The sequence below is a fragment of the Anomaloglossus baeobatrachus genome, chromosome 1 (genome assembly GCF_048569485.1).
Source record: "Anomaloglossus baeobatrachus isolate aAnoBae1 chromosome 1, aAnoBae1.hap1, whole genome shotgun sequence".
NCBI classification, from domain to species: domain Eukaryota; kingdom Metazoa; phylum Chordata; class Amphibia; order Anura; family Aromobatidae; genus Anomaloglossus; species Anomaloglossus baeobatrachus.
The window spans coordinates 552,629,421-552,653,444 of record NC_134353.1 but is presented as its reverse complement, the minus strand read 5'-3'; the positions used below and the strand labels follow the sequence as shown (position 1 = coordinate 552,653,444).

Here is a 24,024-nt window from a genome sequence, read left to right as displayed (position 1 = left end):
AGATCGTGCTGGCTCTCTTTTTTTCTCTGTTTTGACCGTAGTTATGCTACAAATCTGGTGTCTGACCAACACCATACCATGCACGCCTGATTTTGGCTTGCAATATATTCCTCCTGTTGGTAGCTGTTCAGACTCAGTTACCTCACCCCTTTCCACAGGCAATGCTAATTAAGCACCATTCTTGGATCTGGTCCGCCTTTATCAATGGTTGCTGTCTGGCACTGGGAGGGTCAGTTCTGATATAGTCCTGGTATGTGTACAGCTTGCTCCACATGCTGGGACCTGGGCTGGTCTCTATCCACAAGTGCCTTTTTTGCAACATGGAAGCGGCTATATACAGGTTGCAGGTATGTGTGCTCCATTATGGTTCTGCTTTTAACTTTATCTAGGAGGCCGCATGGCACATTAAATACAGAATGTAGAGTAGGACCCCCCTATTGAGATTTGCCGTGACGTTGGCAGGGGTGGCTCAAAAAATTGATCAATTATTTGCTAAAAATCTTATTTTTTTATTATAGTACAGTTGGAATAAATTTGTGAATTTTCACTTTTTATATGATGCATGCCAATTTCAGATCGTGCTGGTTCCCTTTTTTTTTTTCTATATTTAGATCAGTTACCTGGGCTTCCAAATATGCAACATGCTTGCATCGAGTGCAGACATATTAACTCTCGAACGGCTGGTCAAGGCATGCATACATCTGACAAGATACACACCTGGTAGCATTGTCCATGAAGCACCTACTAAATGGGGACAAATAGTACAGATAAAACTAGAAAAACAAAGAAAAAGAAACCAATTGGAAACTTAAAAGGATAACTTCAAACTATGCTCTTCTGTCAAACTATGGTATTGTGTCTAAACTATGCACTTACCTGCAACCCCTCAAGCTCAGTGCAACCCTCGCTTGCGTAGTTCTACAAGAACTACCAGTAGTTTCCAGAAGATTCTAGAAACACACACCTTTTTTTTTTTTTCTTCACAGTATCCCTGACAAAACAGACACAAATTCCTGATGAAACTTAAACAATTACACAGTTATCACAACTATGGTATTGAGTTTAAACTATGCACTTACCTGCAACCCCTCACTTGACTACACACCCGCAAGCTCAGACAGATAGATAAATAGATCGATAATAGAGGGATAAATGAATAGATAGATAATGGAGAGATAGAAAGCTGGATAGACAGGTAGATAATAGAGGGATAGATAGGTAATAGAGGGATAGATATTACTGCTTTATTTTTTATGTTTGTGCCCCCCCACAGTATTTCTCAAACAGCAGTGACCCAGCGGGACCTTTAGATCTCAGTTCTCGCAGGGTCATTGCCGATCGATGATGCTGGAGAGGCCCAGTGAGGACACACTGCAGTTCTCATGAGCGGTAATGTGTTCACATTACCGGCCGTGAGAAATGACCTGTTGTGACCACTGCAGTTTCGTTCTCGGAGCTGCATTGAGCACTCGCTCAAAAATGCCGCTGGATCATTGTGGACTACACCGGAGCTGTGTGTTTGGGGAGGGGGTTAATAAAGTGGTGAAAGAGGGGGCTTTTTTGTTATTTTATTTAAAATAAAGGATTTTTCTGTGTGTGTGTGTGTGTGTGTGTGTGTGTGTTTATTCACTTTAATTACAGGTTAATCATGGGGGGTGTCTCATAAACGCCTGCTATGATTAACCTAGGACTTAGTGAAAGCTATGGGCTGCCATTAACTCCTTATTACCCCGATTGCCACCGCATCACTGCAATCGGGAAGAGACGGTAACCCGTCGGGACTGTCACATAATGGATCCGACATTCTCGGGGCAGCTGCGGGCTGATATTCTTGGAGGGGGGTAATAGCCCTGGCCCTCGCTCTCCCCAGCCTGAGAATACTGGGCCACTGCTGTGTGTTTACCTTGGCTGGATGGTAAAAATATGACGGAACCCACTTTTTTTTATTTTTTTTTATTTTTAATATGTACGTTTTATTTCTATGTGCATTCTACAGTATATGTGTCTGTGTGTGATCTGTGTGTGTTTACTCTCTGCTCCGCTTCCTCTTCCTGTCATAATGACGTCACTTCCCTGCAAAACCGCAGGCAGCGATGTACATTATGTCCTGAAAATGCAAAATACCGCAGGGAATAACACAGGAAAACTCAATGAAAAGCACATAATTTGCAACCTGCGGTATTTCATGATTACATTACAGTCAATGGAGTGAAATAACACAGGTACCTGCAGAAAAGAAGTGACATGCTCATTCTTTTTCTCAAGAAATAATGCAGAAAGCATTTTCTTCAAGAAAAAAATGCAGTGTGTGCACAGCTATTTTTTTTTTTTTCCATAGGTTTTGCTGGGGAATGTCTGCAGAAAGATTACAACCATTTTCTCAAGAAATTTCTGCAGCAAAAATGCAAAAAAAGTGGGTAAAAACGTAGTGTGCGCATAGGGCCTTAGATGTGTGGAGTATGTGTATCTGAGCATTATGCTGATGACAGCTGAATGTCTCATGGCTGCATAGATCCTTATCGTGCTTGTGGTTCTCTGTATTACTCTTATCGCTGTGATATCTGATTGTAACATGCAGACGCTGTATATTGTGGGGACGCTGGACCAGTGCAGTGAAGAGTCTGTGAGGAGACATGGGACGATATCACCTACCATATATAACATCTAGGCCACCTACACAGTGATGCAAAGTAATATTGCTATATTCTACCAAAAAAGTACTACCATTGGCAGACAGTGCAAAATAGTACCAAGGTACCCTACATAAATATTACCACCTTACAGTTTAAAATAGCTCCCATGAACCTTACATAAATAATATCAGTGTACAGTGCATAATTAAAGGGAACCTGTCAGGTCCATTATGCACCCCGAACCACGAGCAGTTCTGGGTACATATTGCTAATCCCTGCCTAACCGTCTCTCTATACACTAGCACAGATAAAGAGATCTTTAGAAAAAGTATTTCTAAGGCCCTGTGCGCACTAGGCCGTTTTACCCGCGGTTTTACTGCGGAAATTTCTTGAGAAATGTTTGAAATCTTTCTGCAGACATTTCCCAGCAAAACCTATGGGAAAAAAAATAGCTGTGCGCACACTGTGTTTTTTTTTCTCAAGAAAATTCTTTGTGAAGATTTTTCTTGAGAAAATTTCTTGAGAAAATGTGCATGTCACTTCTTTTCCGCAGGTACCTGCGGAATACCCCCAGTATTTCACTCCATTCACTGTAATGTAATCGCGAAATACCGGGGGTATACCGCAGGTAGCAAATGATGTGCGGTATAGCCGCGATTTACCTGCGCTAATGTTCATCGCTGCCTGCGGTTTTGCAGGAAGTGATGTCATTATGACAGAAGAGGAAGCGGAGCAGAGTAAACACAGACGTCACACTCCCTGGACGCCGCACAGAAGCACTTCCGTGCGACCTCCAGGGGCCCGTGCAGTCTGTGTCCTGCTCCGGCCCCGCCGCTGCCTGCCCTGCAGTGTGTCAGTGTCTTAATATTAGAGAGTGTAGGTACTATCCCAACTGGGTACACCTTGGCGTTGGTGGGATAGCTTTATGCTTTTTTTGATCAAAAACAGTGTTTACTAAGTACCCTATGTTTATATGCACTATGCTTTTATTTAGTTACAGCAGGGTATTTTTTCACAATTTTTTCCTTGGTTTCTCTTTGTCTCATGGCCAGTGTGAACATGGTCTCACAAGTACCATGTATACCATCTCATACTCCGGCTCACTTTTTTGTTTTTTTGTTTTTTTAGTGTGTCAGTGTCTGCCCGCAGTGTCAGCAGCTTCTCACCCTGCAGTGCAAGCAGACACTGACACACAGCGGTGCGTGCAGCCGCGGGGATGACGGGCGCTGCTGTCAGGAGGTGAGAAGAGATCATTACCTGCTGTGACGATCTCCTGCCTCCTGACGTCACCGCGGTCACTGCTGTCTATGCCCGCGGCCCGAGACTGTCACTAGCGGTGACGTCACGGGCTCTCACGATACTGCTGACAGCGCAGCGGGCATAGAAGGCAGTGACTGCGCTGATGGCAGGACTGCAGGAAATCATCACAGCAGGTAATGATCTCATCTATCCTCCTGACAGCAGCGCTCGTCATCCCCTGCTGTGACCTGGGATGACCTATTGATGTTAGCTCAGGTCACTGCATTACTCTCCCAGCCAATGGGGAACCTTCCGTTCTTCACTTACTGGGACAGTGACTATGGTATGGATCGCTGTGAGCCCCCCCCCTTATTGGATTACACCGGACCCGGATTTGATTGTTCTTGTCAATAAATTGGTGAAAGAGGGAATATAGGGAGTGTTTTTTTTTTTTTCAAATAAAATTTTTTTGTTGTCTATTTTTTATTTCTTACTGACTGGGTTGGTGATGTCAGGTATCTGATAGACGCGTGACATCACTAACCCCAGGGCCTGATGCCAGGTGACATTACACATCTGGCATCAACCCCATATATTACCCCGTTTGCCACCGCACCAGGGCAACGGGATGAGTTGGGGCGAAGCGCCAGCATTGGCACGTCTAATGGATGCGCCACTTCTGGGGCGTCTGCGGCCTGCTATTTTTAGGCTGTGGAGTGTCCAATAACAGTGGACCTCCCTAGTCTGAGAATATCAGGCCCCAGCTGTCCGCTTTACCTTGGCTGGTGATCCAATATGGGGGGGACCCCACGTTTTTTGTTTTAAATCATTTATTTAATTTAAAATAACAGCGTGGGGTGCCCTCTGTTTTGGATTACCAGCCAAGGTGAAGCTGCCAGCTGTGGTTTGCAGGCTGCAGCCGTCTGCTTTACCATAGCTGGCTACAAAAGATGGGGGGACCTCATGTCATTTTTTTTTTTTTTTTTTAATTATTTATTTATTTTTTGGCTAAATGCAAGGCTAGGCACCCTTTACTGCCACATGAAAGTCACTAAAGGGTGCCAGCTTAGAATATGCAGGGGGTGGAACATTTATATAGGTCTTTCTCATCTATCTATCTATCTATCCATCTATCCGTTATCTGTCTATCTATCGATTATCTATTATCTATATTATTTATTGCAGTTGAGCATAAAAAAAACGCAGGGACCATCCTGCGGCAAAAACGCATGCGTTTTTCTTGCGGTTTTGGTGCGGTTTTTTTTACCGCAGGTGCGGTAATATTCAACTCCCAGAAGTTTCTCAAGAAATTTTTTTGAGAAAAATCACTTTTCTAGTGCGCACATAGCCTAAAGATCTTTTACCATATGCTAATGAGCACTAGGACTAGTCCCCTGGGCGTTAGTTCCCCTGGCTAGTTGGCTCCTTTAGCATATTAGTATGCCCCTGTGGGTGTACTATCATGCTAATGAATATGCAGCATCAGAGGAGATCTCACTGACCTCTCCACTGCCATCACGTCCATTGCTGGATATCGGCTCGGTGCGCATGACCCCATAGTTTGGGTTATGCACACTACTTCAGTTTGAAACCGGGATACGTACACCCGGCTTCATAGTGCGCATGACCCAAATTCCGGGGTCATGCGCACTGAGCCGAAATCCAGTGTCGTGCGGCGATGGCAGCGGAGAGGTGAGAGATCATCCTGTGATACTGCACATTCATTAGCATGATAGCACACCCACAGGGGCGTACTAACATACTAATGGGGGTGACTAGCCAGGGGAACTAACGCCAGGGGACTAGTCCCCTCGCTCATTAGCATATGATAAAAGATCTTTAGAAATACTTTTCTAAAGATCTCTACAGGGATGGTTAGGCAGGGATTAGGCTGCTTTCACACATCCGGTTTGAGCCGTGTGGCTCAATCTGGCTGTGAAACCTATGCAACAGATGCAGTGAAAACACCGCATCCTTTGCATAAGTTTTTTTACATGCGGCCCGTCCGGTTTTTGCCACTTGCGACATGCTACTGAGCATGCGCAGTGGCAAATACCGCATGCGGCGGCCGGATGCGTTTTTTGCCGCATCCGGCATCCATAGGGATGCATTGGGAAAAGCGCCGCATCGGCTGGATGCGTCACGGTGCGGTTTTTTTTGCCGCCCAAAAAACGTGCCAGGCAACGTTCCATCCGGCTGCCGCATCGGCTAAATCTGCCGCATATGGCAAAAACCGGATGGAACGCAAGGCCATGCGGCACAATGCGACACTAATTAAAGTTTTATGCAGGAAAAACGCAACCGGCAGCAAAAAAACCCAGTTGCGTTTTTCCTGCAAAGTGCCGGATTGTGCCGCATTGCAGAAACCGGATGTGTGAAAGCAGCCTTAGCAATATGCATCAAGAACTGCTTGTGTTCTGGGTGCATATTGCACCTGACAGGTACTCTTTAACACTAGCATACAGTGCCAAAATAGTACCTGTGGTACCGTATATACAGTATATAATATAAATGTATATACAAAAACATTGACAAGAGCACATCAGCACAAATACTTCCACTTTCTAAGCAGCACAACAATACAGTGCTCTGTAGTCTATGGGATATTAAATAGCACAGTGTTTGGCCATCTGCAGCAGTCACATTAACAGTAAATGGAGCATACAGCCGCCACTCCATTGTAAGGTGGCATTTGAGAATTAGTTGAGCTCCCAGTTGTTGATCCCAGCGATTAGCCAAAAATCACATCCTGTGGTTAGTTGATAAATGTTCTTGTGTGTAGTTTTGTGGTTAAAGGGAATCTGTCACCAGCTCTTTGCTACCTCATTTGAGAACAGCATAACGTAGGAAAATAGATCTGATTCCTATGATGTATCCCTTTGTGTCACAACTGCTAAAGCAAGTAAACGTTCAGAGTTCTTAGGCTATATGCGCACGCTGCGTTTTTTAGTGCAGTTTTATTCTCAGAACTTTCTCACTTTTGACTTCCCACCAAAGTCTATGATTAGTCAGATTTGCTGTGTGCACCTTGCAGTTTGTCAGCAGTGTTATTGACAAAATGTTGTGACAAAAAAGAAGCAGCATGTTAATTCTTGCATTTTTGACATTTGTCACCCATTGAAATCAATGAGGGGACGCAAAATGCATGATTACAAATTGTTTGCATTTTGCATACGTTTTACCCGCTGTTTTGTCAACAAAAACTCAGCTCACCAACTTCGTTCCAGAATGACAAAATCAATGCTGGAGTGATTTTGGGATGTCGGTGTCTCTCTCTCTGTTTCTCCAAGCGCTTCATACTCAGCGACGCGACAAGGCTGTCACACTGCTCCTCGGCCGCTTATTCTTCTTCCCTACCCGCCCATTAGGCTCATACATATTCACTGCTTCTCCCATCTGTGATTGGTTGCAGTCAGACACGACCCCCATGCTGAGTGACAGCTGTCTGACTGCAACCAATCACAGCTGTCAGTGTTTGGGTTTATATCATACAGTACAATAAATTAAAAAAAACGGCGTGTGGTTTCCCCCCCCCCAATTTTGAAACCCACACAAGAGAAAGCCTCACAGCTGAAGGCTAGTATTCTCAGGCTGGGGAGACACACGTTATTGGGAGCCCCCAGCCTAAAAATATCAGCCAGCAGCCTCCAGGAATGTCCACATCCATTAGATACGACCGTCCTGGGACTTTACCCAGCTCATCCCGATTACCCTGGTGCTGTGACAATCTGGGTAATAAGGAGCTAATGGCAGCCCATAGCTGCCACTAAATCCTATATTAGTCATGGCAGGCGTCTAAGACACCCTCCATTACTAATCTGTAAGTGCAAGTAAATAAATACAAACACCCAAAAAATCCTTTATTTGAAATAAAAGACAAAAAAGCCACCCTCTTTCACTATTTTATTAACACCCCAAACACCCCTCCAGGTCCAACGTAATCCACACGAGGTCCCACAACGCTTCCAGCACCGCTACATCTGACGCTCACAGCGAGCGCCATAGAACAAGACTGTCCACTGTGAGCTCCACACAGCAACTGAAGTGAGTTGCGCTATACACGGTGATGTCACTCTGGTTAGCCACAGCCAGAATCTTCCACCTGTGACTGCAAATCAGGCAGAGACTGATGTGAGCCACAGGTGGAGGACTCACCTGAGTGACGTCACTGCTAATGACGCAGCTCACTTCAGTCACGGCCTAAACCTCACAGCGGTGAAGCCGTAACGTCACTGCCTTGACACGCCGTACTGGGGGACCCGCAGCTGTGACATCGGAGGTTCACCTGAGTTCATTCTGATGGCACGGCTCTGTCTGCACTCACAGCTACCAGTCATGTTCTATGATGTTCGCTGTGACAGGACAGGGATGTAGCAGAGATGAATCGCCGTGGGACCTCGTGTGGATTACATCAGACCTGCAGAGGTGTTTGGGGGGTTAATAAAGTGGTGAAAGAGGAGTCTTTTTGTATTTTAGTCCAAATAAAACATTTTTAGGGTGTTTGTTTACTTTCACTTACAGATTAGTGATTGGGTGGGGTCTCATAGACAACTGCCATCACTAATCTAGGACTTAGTGGCAACTATGGGCTGCTATTAACTCCTTGTTACCCCAATTGTCACCGCACTAGGGCAGTCAGGAAGAGCTGGGTCCAGCGCTAGAATTGATGCATCTTATGGATGCGCCACTGCTGAGGTGGCTGTGTACTGGTATTGTTAGGCAGATAAGGGCCAAATAACAATAGCCCTTCCCACCCTACTAATATCCCCCAGTTGGCTGCTGTATCTTGGCTAGTTTTAGAAAAATGGGGGGGTACCCAATTTCTTTAACCAGCCAAGGTACAGCAGACAGCTGAGGGTTGCAGTTACTGCTGTTCCTGTGCTGGATCAGGGCAGATCAAAGTATTGTAGTGCGCCTGCGCAAGACCGGCGAGTGTGTATGACGTAGGACGCGTCATGCACACAGGCCTCAGAAAGAGGAGGCTCTGGAGATGCCGATATGACCCAAATCCACCGCAGCGACTGTTTAAGTAAGTTTTATAAAGTGACTTTTACGTTCTACACAGAGGCCTGGGCTCTTATATACAGCATGTTAGAATGCAGTATATAAGAGCCCACTGGTGGTGACCGCAGCTTATAGGCCCCAAATCTGCTGACCGGTTCCCTTTAAGGCTCTGTGCGCACTGGGAAATGAAATTTCCTTGTGTAAATTCCGCATGCTCTCAAAGATTACCGCACCCGCGGTAAAAAACCGCGGGAAACCGCACCCGAAAACCGCATGCGGTTTGCCGCGGTTTTACCGCGGTATTATTCGCGGTATTGCCGCGGTTTTGCCGCGTGCGGGTTGGGATGTGCTTTATTGCATTCAATGCAATAAAGCACATTGAAGAAAAAAAAAAAAAAAAAGTCATTTAATTCTGAGATAGTAGATAGACAGAAGAATAGATAGAGGGATAGATAGAGGGATAGATAGATAGATAGAGGGATAGATAGATGACAGATCGCTGCATTTCCCACGGTCGGCAGTGAGTTCACATTACCGGCCGTGGGAAATGACCGGTAATTACCTCTGCTGTCTGCTGCATTCAGCCTGTGTCTGTGACAGTCGCGGCTGGATGTCAGCAGTGCAGGACGCCGGAGCCGGAGCGGTGGATTACGCCAGAGTTTTGTTTGGGAGGGGTTAATAAAATGGTGAACGAGGCTTGTTGGTTTTATTTAAAATAAAGGATTTTTCTGTGTCTGTTTTTTTTACTTTACTTACGGGTTGATCATGTCAGCTGTCACATAGACGCTGCCATGATCAAGCCTGGGGTTAATGGCGGTGGTCCCCCACCATCATTAACCCTTGTATTACCTTGCCACCACTGCTACACGGTGGCAAGAAGAGCCGAGGACACTCCCGGTGCTGCCGCATATTGCATGCGACAGTGCCGGGGCAGCTGCGGCTGATATTCTCGGCTGCGGGAGGGGGAGTGAGGCGGGGGACATTATCCCTGCCCCTCTCCCTCCCCAGCCTGAGAATACCGGCCGCCGCTGTGTGCTTACCTCGGCTGGACGGTAAATATGCAGCGGAGCCCACGTTCTTTTCTATATTTCCGTTTTCTTTCTATGTGTGTTCTATGTGTCTGTGTCTATGCGTGTTCTATGTGTCTGTGATGTGTTCTGTGTGTGTGATGTGTGTGTGTTTACTCTGCACGGCTTCCTCTTCCTGTAATGACATCACTTCCCTGAAAAACTGCAGGCAAGCGATGTACATTACCGGAGGTAAACCGCGAAATACCGCAGGGAATAACGCAGGAAAACGCAGTGAACCGCACAGAATTTGCTGCCTGCGTTATTCCCTGCGGGATTTCATGATTAACATTGAGTCAATGGAGGGAAATCCCGCAGCGACGTGCGGAAAAGAAGTGACATGCAATTGTTTTTGCTGCGGGAATCCCGCAGCAAAACATGCAGCTGTCAAATTCCGCCTAGTGCGCACAGGATTTTTTTTCTCCATAGGATTTGCTGGTGATTCACTGCAGAGATGTTATGAACATTTTCTGCAGCGAAACATGCAGCAAATCCGCGAAAAATCTGCGGCAAAATCCGGTAAGTGCGCACATAGTCTAAGGTTAATTCACACCCTGAATATTTCCTGAGGATTTACAGTGTGGGTTGATTTCCACACTGGGGATCTGTGGCAATTTACATTACAATACAAAACCCATTCAGATGTTACAGAAATATGCAGAGCATGATGTAGATTTGTGCAGCACAGCAGTTTCATTGTGGATTTGTGAGATATTCAGTCCACTCAAGCCTTTTCTACGTTTGGGGTGTCTGTCCTGGTACTGGTAAATATTTTTGGCTACAATAATGCGCATAGAAAATGAAATAAGTCCACATGTTGTATTCTTTATTCCTCAGGAAAGGTCCTTCACTGGAATGAAGAATGGCAGCACTTTGTCCTCCACCTTCTCCAGCTGTAGCCAAGACTCTGATTGCTATCGATGGTTACTCGCCACTTTTAGCTGCCACCTTTGCCTACTGGGACAACATTCTGGGACCTCGAGTGAGGCATATCTGGGCCCCAAAGACTGATGAAGTTGTGCTGAGCGATGGAGAGATTACCTTCCTGGCAAATCACACTTTGAATGGCGAGATCTTGAGGAACGCAGAGAGTGGAGCCATTGATGTGAAGTTTTTTGTACTAGCAGAGAAGGGAGTGATCATTGTGTCTCTGATATTCGATGGAAACTGGAACGGTGATCGGAGCACATACGGCCTTTCTATCATTCTGCCCCAAACTGAACTGTGCTTCTACCTGCCTCTGCACAGGGTCTGCGTGGCTCGCCTTACACATATCATCCGGAAGGGACGGATATGGATGCACAAAGTAAGTCTATGCTGTGGATCGCATGGCATCTCAACAATATTAGCTAATAAACAGAAAGTGAGGGCTTCACAACATTAATTCCTAATGGAAATGTGGCTCGTCATTATTATTATTATTATTATTATTTATTATTATAATTATAGTGCTATTTGTTCCATGGCGCTTTACATGCAAAAGGGTATACATAATAGGGACAAGTACAATATTCACAAACAATACAAGGTACAGGAGGAAAGAGGACTCTACCCGCGAAGGCTCATCTAAGCATTATATACATATATCTAGATTTGTAGGTGGTCCAGTGCCATGTGAAGGCCAGTGACATACCTTTTGTTTTACTGTATAGGAGATTGTACTAGTCTATACATACCTCTACAGAGATTCACTGCTAAAAAAAAACCATTGCATGCAGTATCAGGTGTTTTTAGTCGTTCACTATGGATGAAATGAAAGCTACAGCATCCACGCTGACTGTGGCTACTACTGGGCATATACCTACTGACTATGACTACCGTGATGCTCATACAAACACTGTACCCCTAGCCAAATATGCCCAACAGCAAGAAAAAAAAAAATCTTCAAAACTATAACAAGGCTGATCTGCCACCAGATCTCACAGAAAAAAAAAAATACTATTCTAAAGGGGGCTTTACACGCTGCGACATCGCTAATACGGAGTCGTTGGGGTCACGGAATTGGTGACGCACATCCGGCCGCATTAGCGATGTTGCTGCGTGTGACACCGATGAGCGATTTTGCATCGTTGCAAAATCGCTCATCGGTGACATGGGGGTCCATTCTCGATTATCGTTACTGCAGCAGTAACGATGTAGTTCGTCGCTCCTGCGGCAGCACACATCGCTCCGTGTGACACCGCAGGAACGAGGAAGCTCTCCTTACCTGCATCCCAGCCGCTATGAGGCAGGAAGGAGGTGGGCGGGATGTTCCGGCCACTCATCTCTGTCCCTCCGCTTCTATTGGGTGGCCGCTCAGTGACGTCGCTGTGACGCCGCACGGACCGCCCCCGTAGAAAGGAGGCGGTTCGCCGGTCACAGCGACGTCGCCGGGCAGGTAAGTATGTGTGACGGGTCTGCGCGATGTTGTGCGGCACGGGCAGTGATTTGCCCGTGTCGCACAACAGATGGGGGCGGGTACCCACACTAGCGATATCAGGACCGATATCGCAGCGTGTAAAGTAGCCTTTAGTCCTGATAAGGCTGTTGTATTCATTTTGAAAATCTGTGTCAAAGTGGCTGCATTATCCTTAAAATTAATTATCCTTAGGGTGTGTGCACATGGGTGTCATTAAGGCAACGTGTCACTAAGCGACATCGCTGCTGAGGCACGATTTTTGTGACGCAACAGCGATCTTGCTAGCGATGTCGCTGTGTGTGACATCCAGCAACGACCTGGCCGCTGCTGTGAGATCACTAGTCGTTGCTGAATGTCCTGGACCATTTTCTTCAAAGGCGATGTCCTGCTGGGCAGGACGCATGCTATGTTTGACACTGTGTGACAGGGTCCCAATGACAGCAGAGATCGTTCTACAGGTCGCTACTGCGACCTGTATCGTTACTGAGTCATTGGTAAGGTCTGACTTTGTGACATCTCACCAGCAATCCTGAAGTATCATTGTCGGGATCGCTGGTAAGGCTAGTTTCACACTTGCGTTGAACGGTATCCATTGCATTGCGTTATGTGACGGATGCAACGGATGTGTTGCATATAGTGGTACAACGGATGCAACAAAACAACGGAATCCGTTTTGATTTTTTTTTTTTATACAGTTTACCGGCGGCAGACTTTTGTGAACGATCAGCTCATCGCTCCCCGTAGCTGGCTGCCGGATGATCAGCTGATCGCTCCCAGTAGCCGGCCGCTGGGTGATCAGCTGATCGCTTGGCCGCCGAGAATGTGTGCGGGGGGCGGAGTGAGGAGTGGGTGGAGCCGAGCGGGGCCATGGCGCTGAGGACAGGTGAGTGTGTGTGTGTACATACATGCGGAGTGGAGTGCGGGAGGGGGTGGAGCCAAGCGGGGAAGTATCGGGCTCCCTGCACACTTAGCGAGGGTAAATATCGGCAAAGCACTTTGCTTGGTTGCCCAATATTTACCTTGGTTACAGGTGCAGGGAGCCAGAGAGGGCATGCGCAGTGAAATCCAATGGATTGCGCTGCTCAAAAAAAAAACGTTACATGCTACGTTCCTCCCGCCCGACGCAGCGTCAAAATAACGACGCTGCATCTTCCAGCGGATGCAACGCTGACACTTGCGTTACAGTGCGTCGTCCATACAAGTCTATGGAGAATAGCGCAGTGCATTAACGGACTGCGCTATTCTCCATAGTGACGGACTCCGCTGAACGCAAGTGTGAAAGTACCCTAAGTCGCTAAATGTGACGGGGGCTTTACCCAGCGGCTGATTCCTGAGGCGGCTTAGTCGACATCCTTGTAATGATCTGCCACTGCTGGCTTTCATTCTATAGTATTATGTTTAGAGAGCAGCCGGCTTCCCAGCAGGAGCCACCCGAGGAATTGGAGTGTCACTTTTTTTTTTTTTTACCACTTTGAGGTTTCCAGACCTTGAAGCAGACATAAGATGTAACTATACTTTGCAGTGTTGTTTTAACCTGGTTGGTTTCATGACTCTTTTTTTTGGATGGAATCTGGTTGAAGAAGACATCGGGTGCACTTTCAAAAAGGATTATACAGCCAATCTGACCTGCATTTTCTAAGGAAGTACAACAGCCTCATCTGGTCTAAGAGTTCTGTGTAATGATACCGCTTTATTTTGCGTTCTGTTTTCCCTGCTGCCGCTAGCTTGCAGTCCTTGGGTGGTGCTGGGAGCAGTTACGGTCACTATGTAGTGAGCGTAGCTATACTCTCTCCCCTTCCTGTGAACGACAGCCTGCATGTATATGCTGCACACACACGCTGTAGAGCACGTCGTCCATCACAATCACAATGCAGGGAGTGAGCGGTGAATGTGCTCCCTCCTTGACCGCGCCGATGATTGAAAGGAGAAGAAAACTTAATTTTGGCCAAGTAGCACCGGGTTTTGAACACTTACTACAGCAGAAAACCACTACATTTGTAGGTATAGTGTTTCTGCAGGTGACAGGTTCCCTTTAAAGTAGGCACCTTGTTATTTCACATCCTCTGTTTTCAATAATGTAGAGATTTTGAATTCTAGTGGTTACTGCTCGTTGCCTAGGTTACCGGTAAATAGCGTTTATCGAAGTGACAGGGTTTTTTCTACTTTCCATGTCACTGTTGAAGCAATAAAAAAATCCTGTAATGCTGCATTGTCCACTGAGCCCGAGGCCATGGTCACACGTCAGTGTTTGATCAGTTATTTTCCATAAAGCTGCTTCAAAAATACTTTTCTTTGTCGCTCCATTGGGAGACCCAGACAATTGGGTGTATAGCTACTGCCTCCGGAGGCCACACAAAGTATTACACTCAAAAGTGTAAGGCCCCTCCCCTTCTGGCTATACACCCCCAGTGGGATCACTGGCTCACCAGTTTTGTGCTTTGTGCGAAGGAGGTCAGACATCCACGCATAGCTCCACTGTTTAGTCAGCAGTAGCTGCTGACTATATCGGATGGAAGAAAAGAGAGCCCATACTAAGGGCCCCCAGCATGCTCCCTTCTCACCCCACTCTTGTCGGGTGTTTGTTAAGGTTGAGGTACCCATTGCGGGTACGGAGGCTGGAGCCCACATGCTGTTTTCCTTCCCCATCCCCCTGAGGGCTCTGGTGAAGTGGGATCTTACCGGCCTCCAGGCACTGAGGCCGTGCTCCATCCACAGCTCCTGGGAATCTGCTGGACATGGAGCGGAGTATCCTCAGGGACATGGCCCTGCTACGTTAAGGTACTCTGTGTCCCTGTGGGGACCGCGCAGACACACGGCAGCATTGCTGGGTGTGTTAGTGCGCCAGGGACGGCGGCGCTGCCCGCACTAGTGCCATCGCACACTACAGCTTGCTGGGTGTGTTAGTGTATTAGGGGACTACCGCGCTAACCGCCGTTGCCATTTTTATTTCGGGCGCGGCTGGGACTTGTGGTGCGCCGGGGACTTCCGCGCCGACCAAGGCTTATATGCCGGCCGCGCTTATCAACTCGAGTCCCCGGCTTGCGCGGCCTAGTCTCACTTCGTTTCCGCCCACAGACCTGCCAGTCAGGGTAGGGGCGTGACGCTGCACAGCACGGCAGCGCTGAGAGCTGGAGTATGCTTTGCATACTCCACCCCTCTCACTGTGTGCACTGTGAAACCGGCAGCGCTGAGAGCTGGAGTATGCTTTGCATACTCCACCCCTCTCACTGTGTACACTGTGAAGCCGGATTCCCGCATTTTCTCAGGCACGTCCACGGCTTCCTCCTCTACACAGGACGCCGGCAGCCATTCTTGTCAGTGTTTTTCTGTAAGCGACAGAAGAGACAAGTTTAGGAATCCCTGGCAGGGATTCGGATAGTCACACAACCGCTGTGACCAGGCGTTAAACAGCACCTGTGGGGCTGACTCCACTAGTGCCGAAGTGCACATATACATATATGCTTACTCACTATGCATTGCACTGTTTGGTGGCATTTTTGTATATACCCTCCTTGATTGTGCGGAGGACATAACAGCATATTGTCTGTGTAAAACAGAGGTGCAGAAGCACATGTTTTCTATGCAGCCGGTACAGCATGTACGGCTATATGACCGGCAGTGTACATAGACCCCCATTGTATACTACGGAGTCTCTGCTAACCGTCCAGGACATGGGGACGGAGCCTGCAGTATTTACTGACAGATTTTCTGAGACTATGGCTATGAGACTAGAAGCCTTGCAGTCCAGACAAGTCTCTCAAACCCATGGCCACTGTTCATCATTATCCATGGTCCCCCTCAGTGGGAACAACTTTGAGCTCCGAGGGGTCATGTGCTTCCCAGAGTGATCTGACACGGACGACAGTCCCAGATAGTCTGAGAGGCTCACTATGAGCGGCCATCGACTTCATCACACTAGTCAGGGTCCCAGCAAGCGGACTCTCTGTGTGATGTGGCGGAGGTAGCTGCTCAAGATCTAATCCTGAGACCGCTCTCAATCTGGATACACCTGATGGTGACGCCATACTCAATAATCTCATAGCGTCCATCAATAGAATGTTAGTTATTTCTCCCCCAGCTCCTCCAGTGGAGGAGTCAGCTTCATAGCAGGAGAAATTCCATTCACGTATCCCAAGCGTAAATTAAATACTTTCCTTGACCACCCTGACTTTACACAGGCAGTCCAGGAACACCACGCTTATTCAGTTAAGCGCTTCTCCAAACGGCTGAGGATACACGTTATCCCTACCCCCTGACGTGGGCAATGGCTGGACCCAGTGTCCCAAGGGGCATCCTCCAATCTCCAGCTTGCAGCTAGATCCATAGTTGCAGTGGAAGATGGGGCTGCACTTAAAGATGCCACTGACAGACAGAGGGATCTCTGATCGAAATCCATCTATGAGGCTATCGGCGCGCTGTTAGCTCCAGCATTCGCAGCCGTAGAGGCACCCCAAGCTACTTCAGCTTGTCTTACACAGATGGACACGGTCACACGTACATCTGTTCCGCAAGTGTCATCCTTAACCGCCCAAATGTCTGCATTTGCGTCTTATGCGATTAATGCTGTCCTGGACTTTACGACCCGTACGGCAGTGGCGTCCGCTCACTCCGTGGTTTTACGCAGGGCCTGGGTGTTAACTGAATGGAAGGCAGATTCTGCTTCCAAAAAAGGGCTTAACCAGTTTGCCTTGTTCTGCTGACCGACTGTTTAGTGTGCGTGAGATGTAATCATTAAACAGTTCAAGAGTAAGGATTCTTCCTTACCTCAGCCCAGACAAAACAAACCCCAACATAACAGTCGGGGTTTTCGGTCTTTTCAAGGCTCGGGCAGGTCCCATTTCTCCTCGTCCAAAGAGGACTCAAAAGGATCAGAGGAGCTCAGTTTCTTGGCGGGCTCAGTCACGCCCAAAAAAGACAGCCTGAAAACCCACTTCCAAGAGGCTTCCTCATGACTTGCGGCCTCCTCTCTCCGCATCCTCGGTCGGTAGCAGGCTCCCCCGCCTTGGCGATATTTCGCTGTCACAGGTCAAAGACCGTTGGGTGAGAGACATTCTGTCTCACGGGTACAGGATAGAGTTCAGTTCTCGTCCTCCAACTCAATTCTTCGGAACTTCTCCACCTCCCGACCGAGCCGATGCTCTTCTGCAGGCGGTGGGCACTCTAAAGGCACAACGAGTGGTGACCCCCGTTCCTCTTCAGGAACAAGGTCACGGTTTTGCTCCGAATTATTTGCGATGCCAAGAAAGGACGAGTATTTCCGTCCCGTTCTGGATCTAACACGGCTCAACCAGCTCGTGAACACCAGGCGGTTCCGGATGTAATCCCCCGCTCCGTCATCGCCTCAATGTTTCAAGGAAATTTCCTAACATCGATAGACGTCAAGGATGCTTATCCCCACGTGCCGATAGATCCAGAGCTCCAGCGTTTCTACGCTTTGTTATAACACGCGAACACCTTCAGTTCGTAACTCTGCCTTCCGGCTGGCGATAGCCCCACGGGTCTTCGCTAAGGTCATGGCAGCAGTAGTACCAGTCCTGCAATCTCAAGGTCACGCTGTGATCCCGTGTTTGGGAGATCTACTTGTCAAGGCACCCTCTTAAGGAACATGCCAACACAGCCGAACGTTGCGCTGGAGACTATCCAGAGTTTCGGGTGGATCATCAACTTTTCAAAGTCAGATCCGACCCCGGGCCAATCACTAACATATCTAGGCATGGAGTTTCAGACTCTCTCAGCGATAGTGAAGCTTCCGCTAGACAAACAGCGTTCACTACAGACAAGGCTGCAATCTCTCCTTAGGATCAGTCGCACACTTTGAGACGCCTCATGCACTTCTCACGTAAGATGGTAGCAATGGCGGCAGTCCCTTTCGCGCAGTTTCATCTGCGTCCACTACAATGGGACATTCTCCGCCAATGAGACGGGAAGTCGACGCCCATCGGCAGAGACGTCTCCCTTCTCAGGTGGCCAAAGAATCTCTACGGTGGTGGCTTCTTCCCACCTCATGGTCAGAGAAAAGGTCCTTCCTACCCCCATCCTGGGCGGTAGTTACGACAGGCACGAGTCTGTCAGAGTGGGGAGCAGTTTTTTCTCTGCCACAGGGCTCAAGGTACGTGGATTCAGCAAGAGTCCACCCTTCAGATCAATGTTCTGGAAATCAGAGCAGTGTATCTTGTCCTACAAGCCTTCCAGCAGTAGCTGAAAAGCAAGCACATCCGAATTCAGTCGGATATCTCCACAGCGGTGGCATACATCAACCACCACGGAAGAACACGCAGCATCCACCATATCCGCAGTTCCCATCCCAGGCGTGGTAAACTAGGAAGCAGACTTCCTCAGTCGCCAGGGTATGGACGCAGGGGAATGGTGTCTTCACCCGGACGGGTTTCAGGAGATCTGTCGCCGCTGCGGGATGCCGAACGTCGACATAATGGCGTCACGGCACAACAACTTTGTTCCGGCTTCATAGCACAGTCTCACGATCATCGAGCTCTGGCGGCGGACGCCTCAGTTCAACATTGGTCGCAGTCCCGGCTACCTTATGTGTCCCACCTCTGGCATTGTTGCCCAGAGTGCTGCGCAAGATCAAGTCCGACTGTCGCCGCGCCATCCTCGTCGCTCCAGATTGGCCGAGGAGGTTGGGGTTCCCGGATCTGTGGTACCTCACGGTAGGCCAACCGTGGGCACTGCCAGACCGACCAGACTTGCTGTTTCAAGGGCCCCTTTTTTCCATCTGAACTCTGCGGCCCTGAACATGACGGTGTAGCCATTGAGTCCTGGATCATAGCGTCTTCAGGATTATCTCAGGAGTGGTTGTCACCATGACGCAGGCCAAGAAGCCAACGTCCGCCAAGATCTACCACAGATCGTGGAAGATATTCTTATCTTGGTGCTCTGCTCAAGGAGTTTCTCCCTGCCATTTGCGTCGCCTATTTTTCCTTCCTTCCTACAATCTTGGTTGGAAAATGGTTGGTCGCTCAGCTCCCTTGAAGGACAAGTCTCAGCGCTATCTGTATTTTTTTCAGAAACGCCTAGCCGACTTCCGCAGGTATGCACGTTCCTGCAGGGAGCTTGTCTTCTCATCACTCCGTACAAGCGGCCATTAGAGCTCTGGAGTCTGAACAAGGTTCTAATGACTCTCTTGAAGCCACCTTTCGAGCCTTTGAAAGTTGTTTCCCTTTTCCGTCTTTCACAGAAAGTGGCCTTTCTAGTAGCGGTCACGTCTCTTCAGAGAGTGTCCGAGCTAGCAGCGCTGTCATGCAAATCTCCATTCCTGGTCTTCACCAGGACAAGGGGGTTCGGCGTCCGATTCCGGACTTTCTCCCTAAGGTGGTATCCCACTTTCATCTCAATCAAGATATCACCTTACCTTCTTTGTGTCCTCATCCAGTCCATCAATTTGAAAAGGATTTGCATCTGTTGGATCTGGTGAGAGCACTCAGGATCTACATTCCCGCACGGCGCTCCTGTGCCGCCCGGATGCACTCTTTGTCCTTGTCGCTGGTCAGCGTGAAGGGTCGCAAGCTTCCAAATCCACCCTGACTCGGTGGATCAAGGAACCAATTCTTGAAACCTACCGTGCTGCTAGGCTCCCGGTTCCCTCAGGGCTGAATGCCCATTCTACCAGAGCTGTGGGTGCGTCCTGGGCATTACGGCACCAGGCTACGGCTCAGCAGGTGTGCCAGGTACCTACCTGGTCGAGTCTGCACACTTTTACCAAGCTTATCAGGTGCATACCTACGCTTCGGCAGACGCCAGCCTAGGTAGACAAGTCCTTCAGGCGGCGGTTGCCCACCTGTACGAAAGGGCTGTTTGACGGCCCTACCACGAGGTATTCTTTTACCCACCCAGGGACTGCTTTTGGACGTCCCAATTGTCTGGGTCTCCCAATGGAGCGACAAAGAAGAAGGGAATTTTGTTTACTTACCGTAAATTCCTTTTCTTCTAGCTCCAATTGGGAGACCCAGCGCCCGCCCTGTTTTCTTAGGGTTTTTTTCGGTACACATGTTGTTCATGTGAATGGTTGCAGTTCTCCGATGTTTCTTCGGATTGAATTGGTCTTTAAACCAGTTATTGGCTTTCCTCCTTCTTGCTTTTGCACTAAACTGGTGAGCCAGTGATCCCACTGGGGGTGTATAGCCAGAAGGGGAGGGGCCTTACACTTTTGAGTGTAATACTTTGTGTGGCCTCCGGAGGCAGTAGCTATACACCCAATTGTCTGGGTCTCCCAATTGGAGCTAGAAGAAAAGGAATTTACGGTAAGTAAACAAAATTCCCTTCTTCTTGTTTGTTTGTTCAAAATAATATTCGGCTGATGTGTCCTGTTCTGTAGAGATCATTGTTCTGTAGTCCTTTCGATATGATCACAGAGCGGCTTAGGCTAGTTTCACACTTGCGTTGGGCGAAATCCGCTGGGTCCGTTGCTGCGTCGTTTTGACGCATCCGTTATTTTTGTGGTGTCAACGGATGCAACGGATCCGTTATTTCACAGTAATCCGTTAGCTGATTCCTGTGAAATAACGGACCGTTGCATCCGTTAGGCGTCCGTCTAACGGAATCCGTTGACTCTGTTTTTTTTCTTTTTTCATTTTTTTTCATTCTGGGCATGCTCAGTAGAAATTAGCGGAATCCAGCAGCGGATTCTGTTATTAAGCACTTAGCAACGGAATCCGCTACCATAGGGAACCATTATAAATTTTAACGGAACCAACGGAATCCGTTGGTTGGCGTCATTTAGCGTTACATTCTGCAATGCCTCCGCTCGGCGGAAGCAACGGAGCGTCGGCCAACGGAAGCAACGCAGGTACTTTTGGCACAATCCGTCATCAATGCAAGTCTATCCGTTAACGGATTCCGCTGTTTCCCAAGACAGCGGATTGCGGCAAAAAAAAACAACGCAAGTGTGAAAGTACCCTCACAAGTAAAGGGTATAGATATTTAGTGTGCTCACCATTAAGATTGCAGGTCAAGAAAGAAAAGATATGGAACTCACAGGATGGATAGAATTGTTATTGATAAGCAAATGATGGAAATTAAATTTTGCAAGCATCTCGATTTATTCAGTACACACGCTTATAGAGTTGTTAATGGTAATCTGAGGCTTGTTCTGCCATGCTGAATACATTTGCACACACAAATCACCAGCTTCTGCGATTGCTGACCAATGAAATCACAGATGTACTCGATAACGGACAAGTCCGCAGACTCTTCAGGCTGTGGTAGAAGGTTGAAGCACAAGCGGCTCACAGTACCACAAGTAACATGCAGCTTGGCCTTGTGTTGAAAAACTGCTCACAGACACTGGAGAAATGACCATACCACTAGTTCTACAACCAATCAATACGAAACCGGTCCGTTGCACTACACCATAATACATGGACTACAACTGGTGTGACATTCCTTCCTAAAGGCCTCTTCATGATGTTATTCACATAGTCTTGTCAGGTTCAAGGAAAGGTACATAGTGATTAATTCTGTGCTGCAAGCGAATTCAGACATCACATAAATAGTGTCTACTAAAACTGTTAGGCTGGGGCCACACGGGGCACTACTGCGATGCTCGCATGAGACTCTGCTCGCACTGGCAGCACAGCAGGAGCCGAGTGTCATGCGAGTGTGCCTGCGTCTGAGGTCCGACCCTGCGAGCAGACCTCAGCTGCGGGGGGCGGGCCAGCGATGCGGAGGGGCGGACCAGCACTGCAGAGGGGCGGGCCGGCACGGAGGAGGGAAGGGAGGGATTTCTCTCCCTCTCTCCTCTGTAGCCGGCTATTGTAATTCTCGCGCTGCACGCGCGGTACACCGGAGTGCCGCGAGTGCAGTGCGTTTTTTCTCTCGCCCCATTCACTTGAATGGGTGCGAGAGAAAAGGGTCTCACCTTACAATCGCAGCATGCTGCGATTATTTTCTCAGCCCTAATCGGACCGAGAAAACAATCGCTCATGTGTGCTGTCACACATGCTAGAATTAGTCCAAGGGGAATGCGATGTTTTATCGCACTCCACTCGCACCGATTTTCTCGCCGTGTGGCTTAGTCCTTAGGCCTAAGCCACACGGCATGAAAATCTGTGTGAGTGGAGTGCGATAAAAAAAATCACATTCTACTTGGACCAGTATTAGCCTGTGTGTCAGCGCACATGAGCCATTATTTTCTCAGCTCTAATCGGACCGAGAAAACACTCCCAGCATGCTGCGACTGTAATGCGATCCTAGTTTCTCTCGCACCCATTCAATTCAATGGGGCGAGAGAAAAATCGCACTGCACTCGCAGTACACCGGTGTGCCATGAGTGCAGTTCGAGAATGGCAATAGCCGGCAACGGAGGAGAGAGGGAGATAAAGCCCTCCCCTCCTCAGAGCCGGCCCGCCCCCGCAGCTGAGGTCTGTTCGCACGGTCGGACCTCAGTCGCAGGGACGCGCACATGACACGCGGCTCTGCTGTACTGCCAGCACGAGCCGAGTGTCATGAGAGGGGATCGCAGTAATCCCCATGTAGCCCCAGCCTTATAGGGCATTGGCAATTATTGGACCACAAAACCGATGTCAAGCTATAGGTGTTCCCATGAATTCACAGCACCGTTCTCAATGGCTATCATGGTGCAGAGCAAGACGGAAATGGAGGTCTCTCTTCTTTTGTTTTGGATGCAGTGATAGCTATAGATTGGTCTGGAAACTACGTGGGAGCACGATGTAGAGGTGTTCATAAGGAAACGTGATTTGTCCCAGGAGCTGTTTTTCAACAGAACACCAGGCCATATTTTGAGCAGCATGTGTGGGATACTCTGCTACCATGGCCTGCAGTGTCTTCAGTCTTGTCTACCATTGAGCATAGCTAGAAGGTTGTGGGTCAGCAATTGCAAAGGGAGCTGCTAGCAGTGGATCTGGATGATTTGGGCACTCTAATATACTTAATAGTTATTTTTTAAAACATCTCAATTTTATTATTTTCCATTTTTTGCATAGCATTATACTTTCTAGCAATACAGTAATTTCCATAACTCCAGGACTTTTCCCTATTTGTGCTGCAATTTCAATGTTGAGGAGTGTATAGCACAACATCCATCATTCACAGCAAAAGAAGGGTGCAGCTTCCTTGCAAGCCTAGAAAACTGTCCTGTTCAGGTCGTTCAGTCAGTTCCAGACTATTGTCTCATATTAACATTTAGCTGCAATAAAGCATTTCAATAACTCACAGCTCAGGCAAGATTATGTCATATACAGAAAATATAAAAATGTAAAACAAAACCAGATTATCCATGAAGAATGTTTCAGTCTCTGGTCTTGGGTAATAATGAAAAATACTGGTGATGATACCTATTCAAGCTCTTGTTTGAGTATGAGAAATATTCAATACTTCAGAGTCATAGGCACTCAATGTGTCTGGGTAATATGACATTCAATAGTTACAAAGATTGAAAAAAACATTCCTGTCCATCAATTATACATTCCCTAGCACTTATTTATAACCCATAACGCCATCTGATATGAAAAGCATCCAGCCCTTTTTAAATGCCGATATAGTGTCTGTCACAATTCTTTTTTTGTGTTTTTATATTTCTATTTATCACAAAATAATAAGTCTTCTGTGTGGCCATGTTCATACACTAAAGCCCCTCATATGTTTTAGATAGCTGTCCGCCAAACGATCGACTGCCAGCTATCCCTCCCGGTACTCCCATGCACAGCAG

At 47.8% G+C, this 24,024-nt stretch overlaps 1 protein-coding gene across 2 annotated transcripts in view; it reads left to right on the top strand.

Annotated features, from left to right (window-relative positions):
* The window catches only part of C9orf72 (C9orf72-SMCR8 complex subunit), a 96,011-nt gene that overhangs the window by 15,540 nt on the left and 56,447 nt on the right, over nt 1-24,024 (top strand). For both annotated transcript variants that reach the window (XM_075316909.1, XM_075316918.1), the window contains exon 2: nt 10,781-11,249. In XM_075316909.1, the coding sequence (XP_075173024.1) occupies nt 10,806-11,249 (444 nt within the window). In that variant the 5' untranslated portion in view covers nt 10,781-10,805. The remainder of the gene's footprint in view (nt 1-10,780; nt 11,250-24,024) is intronic.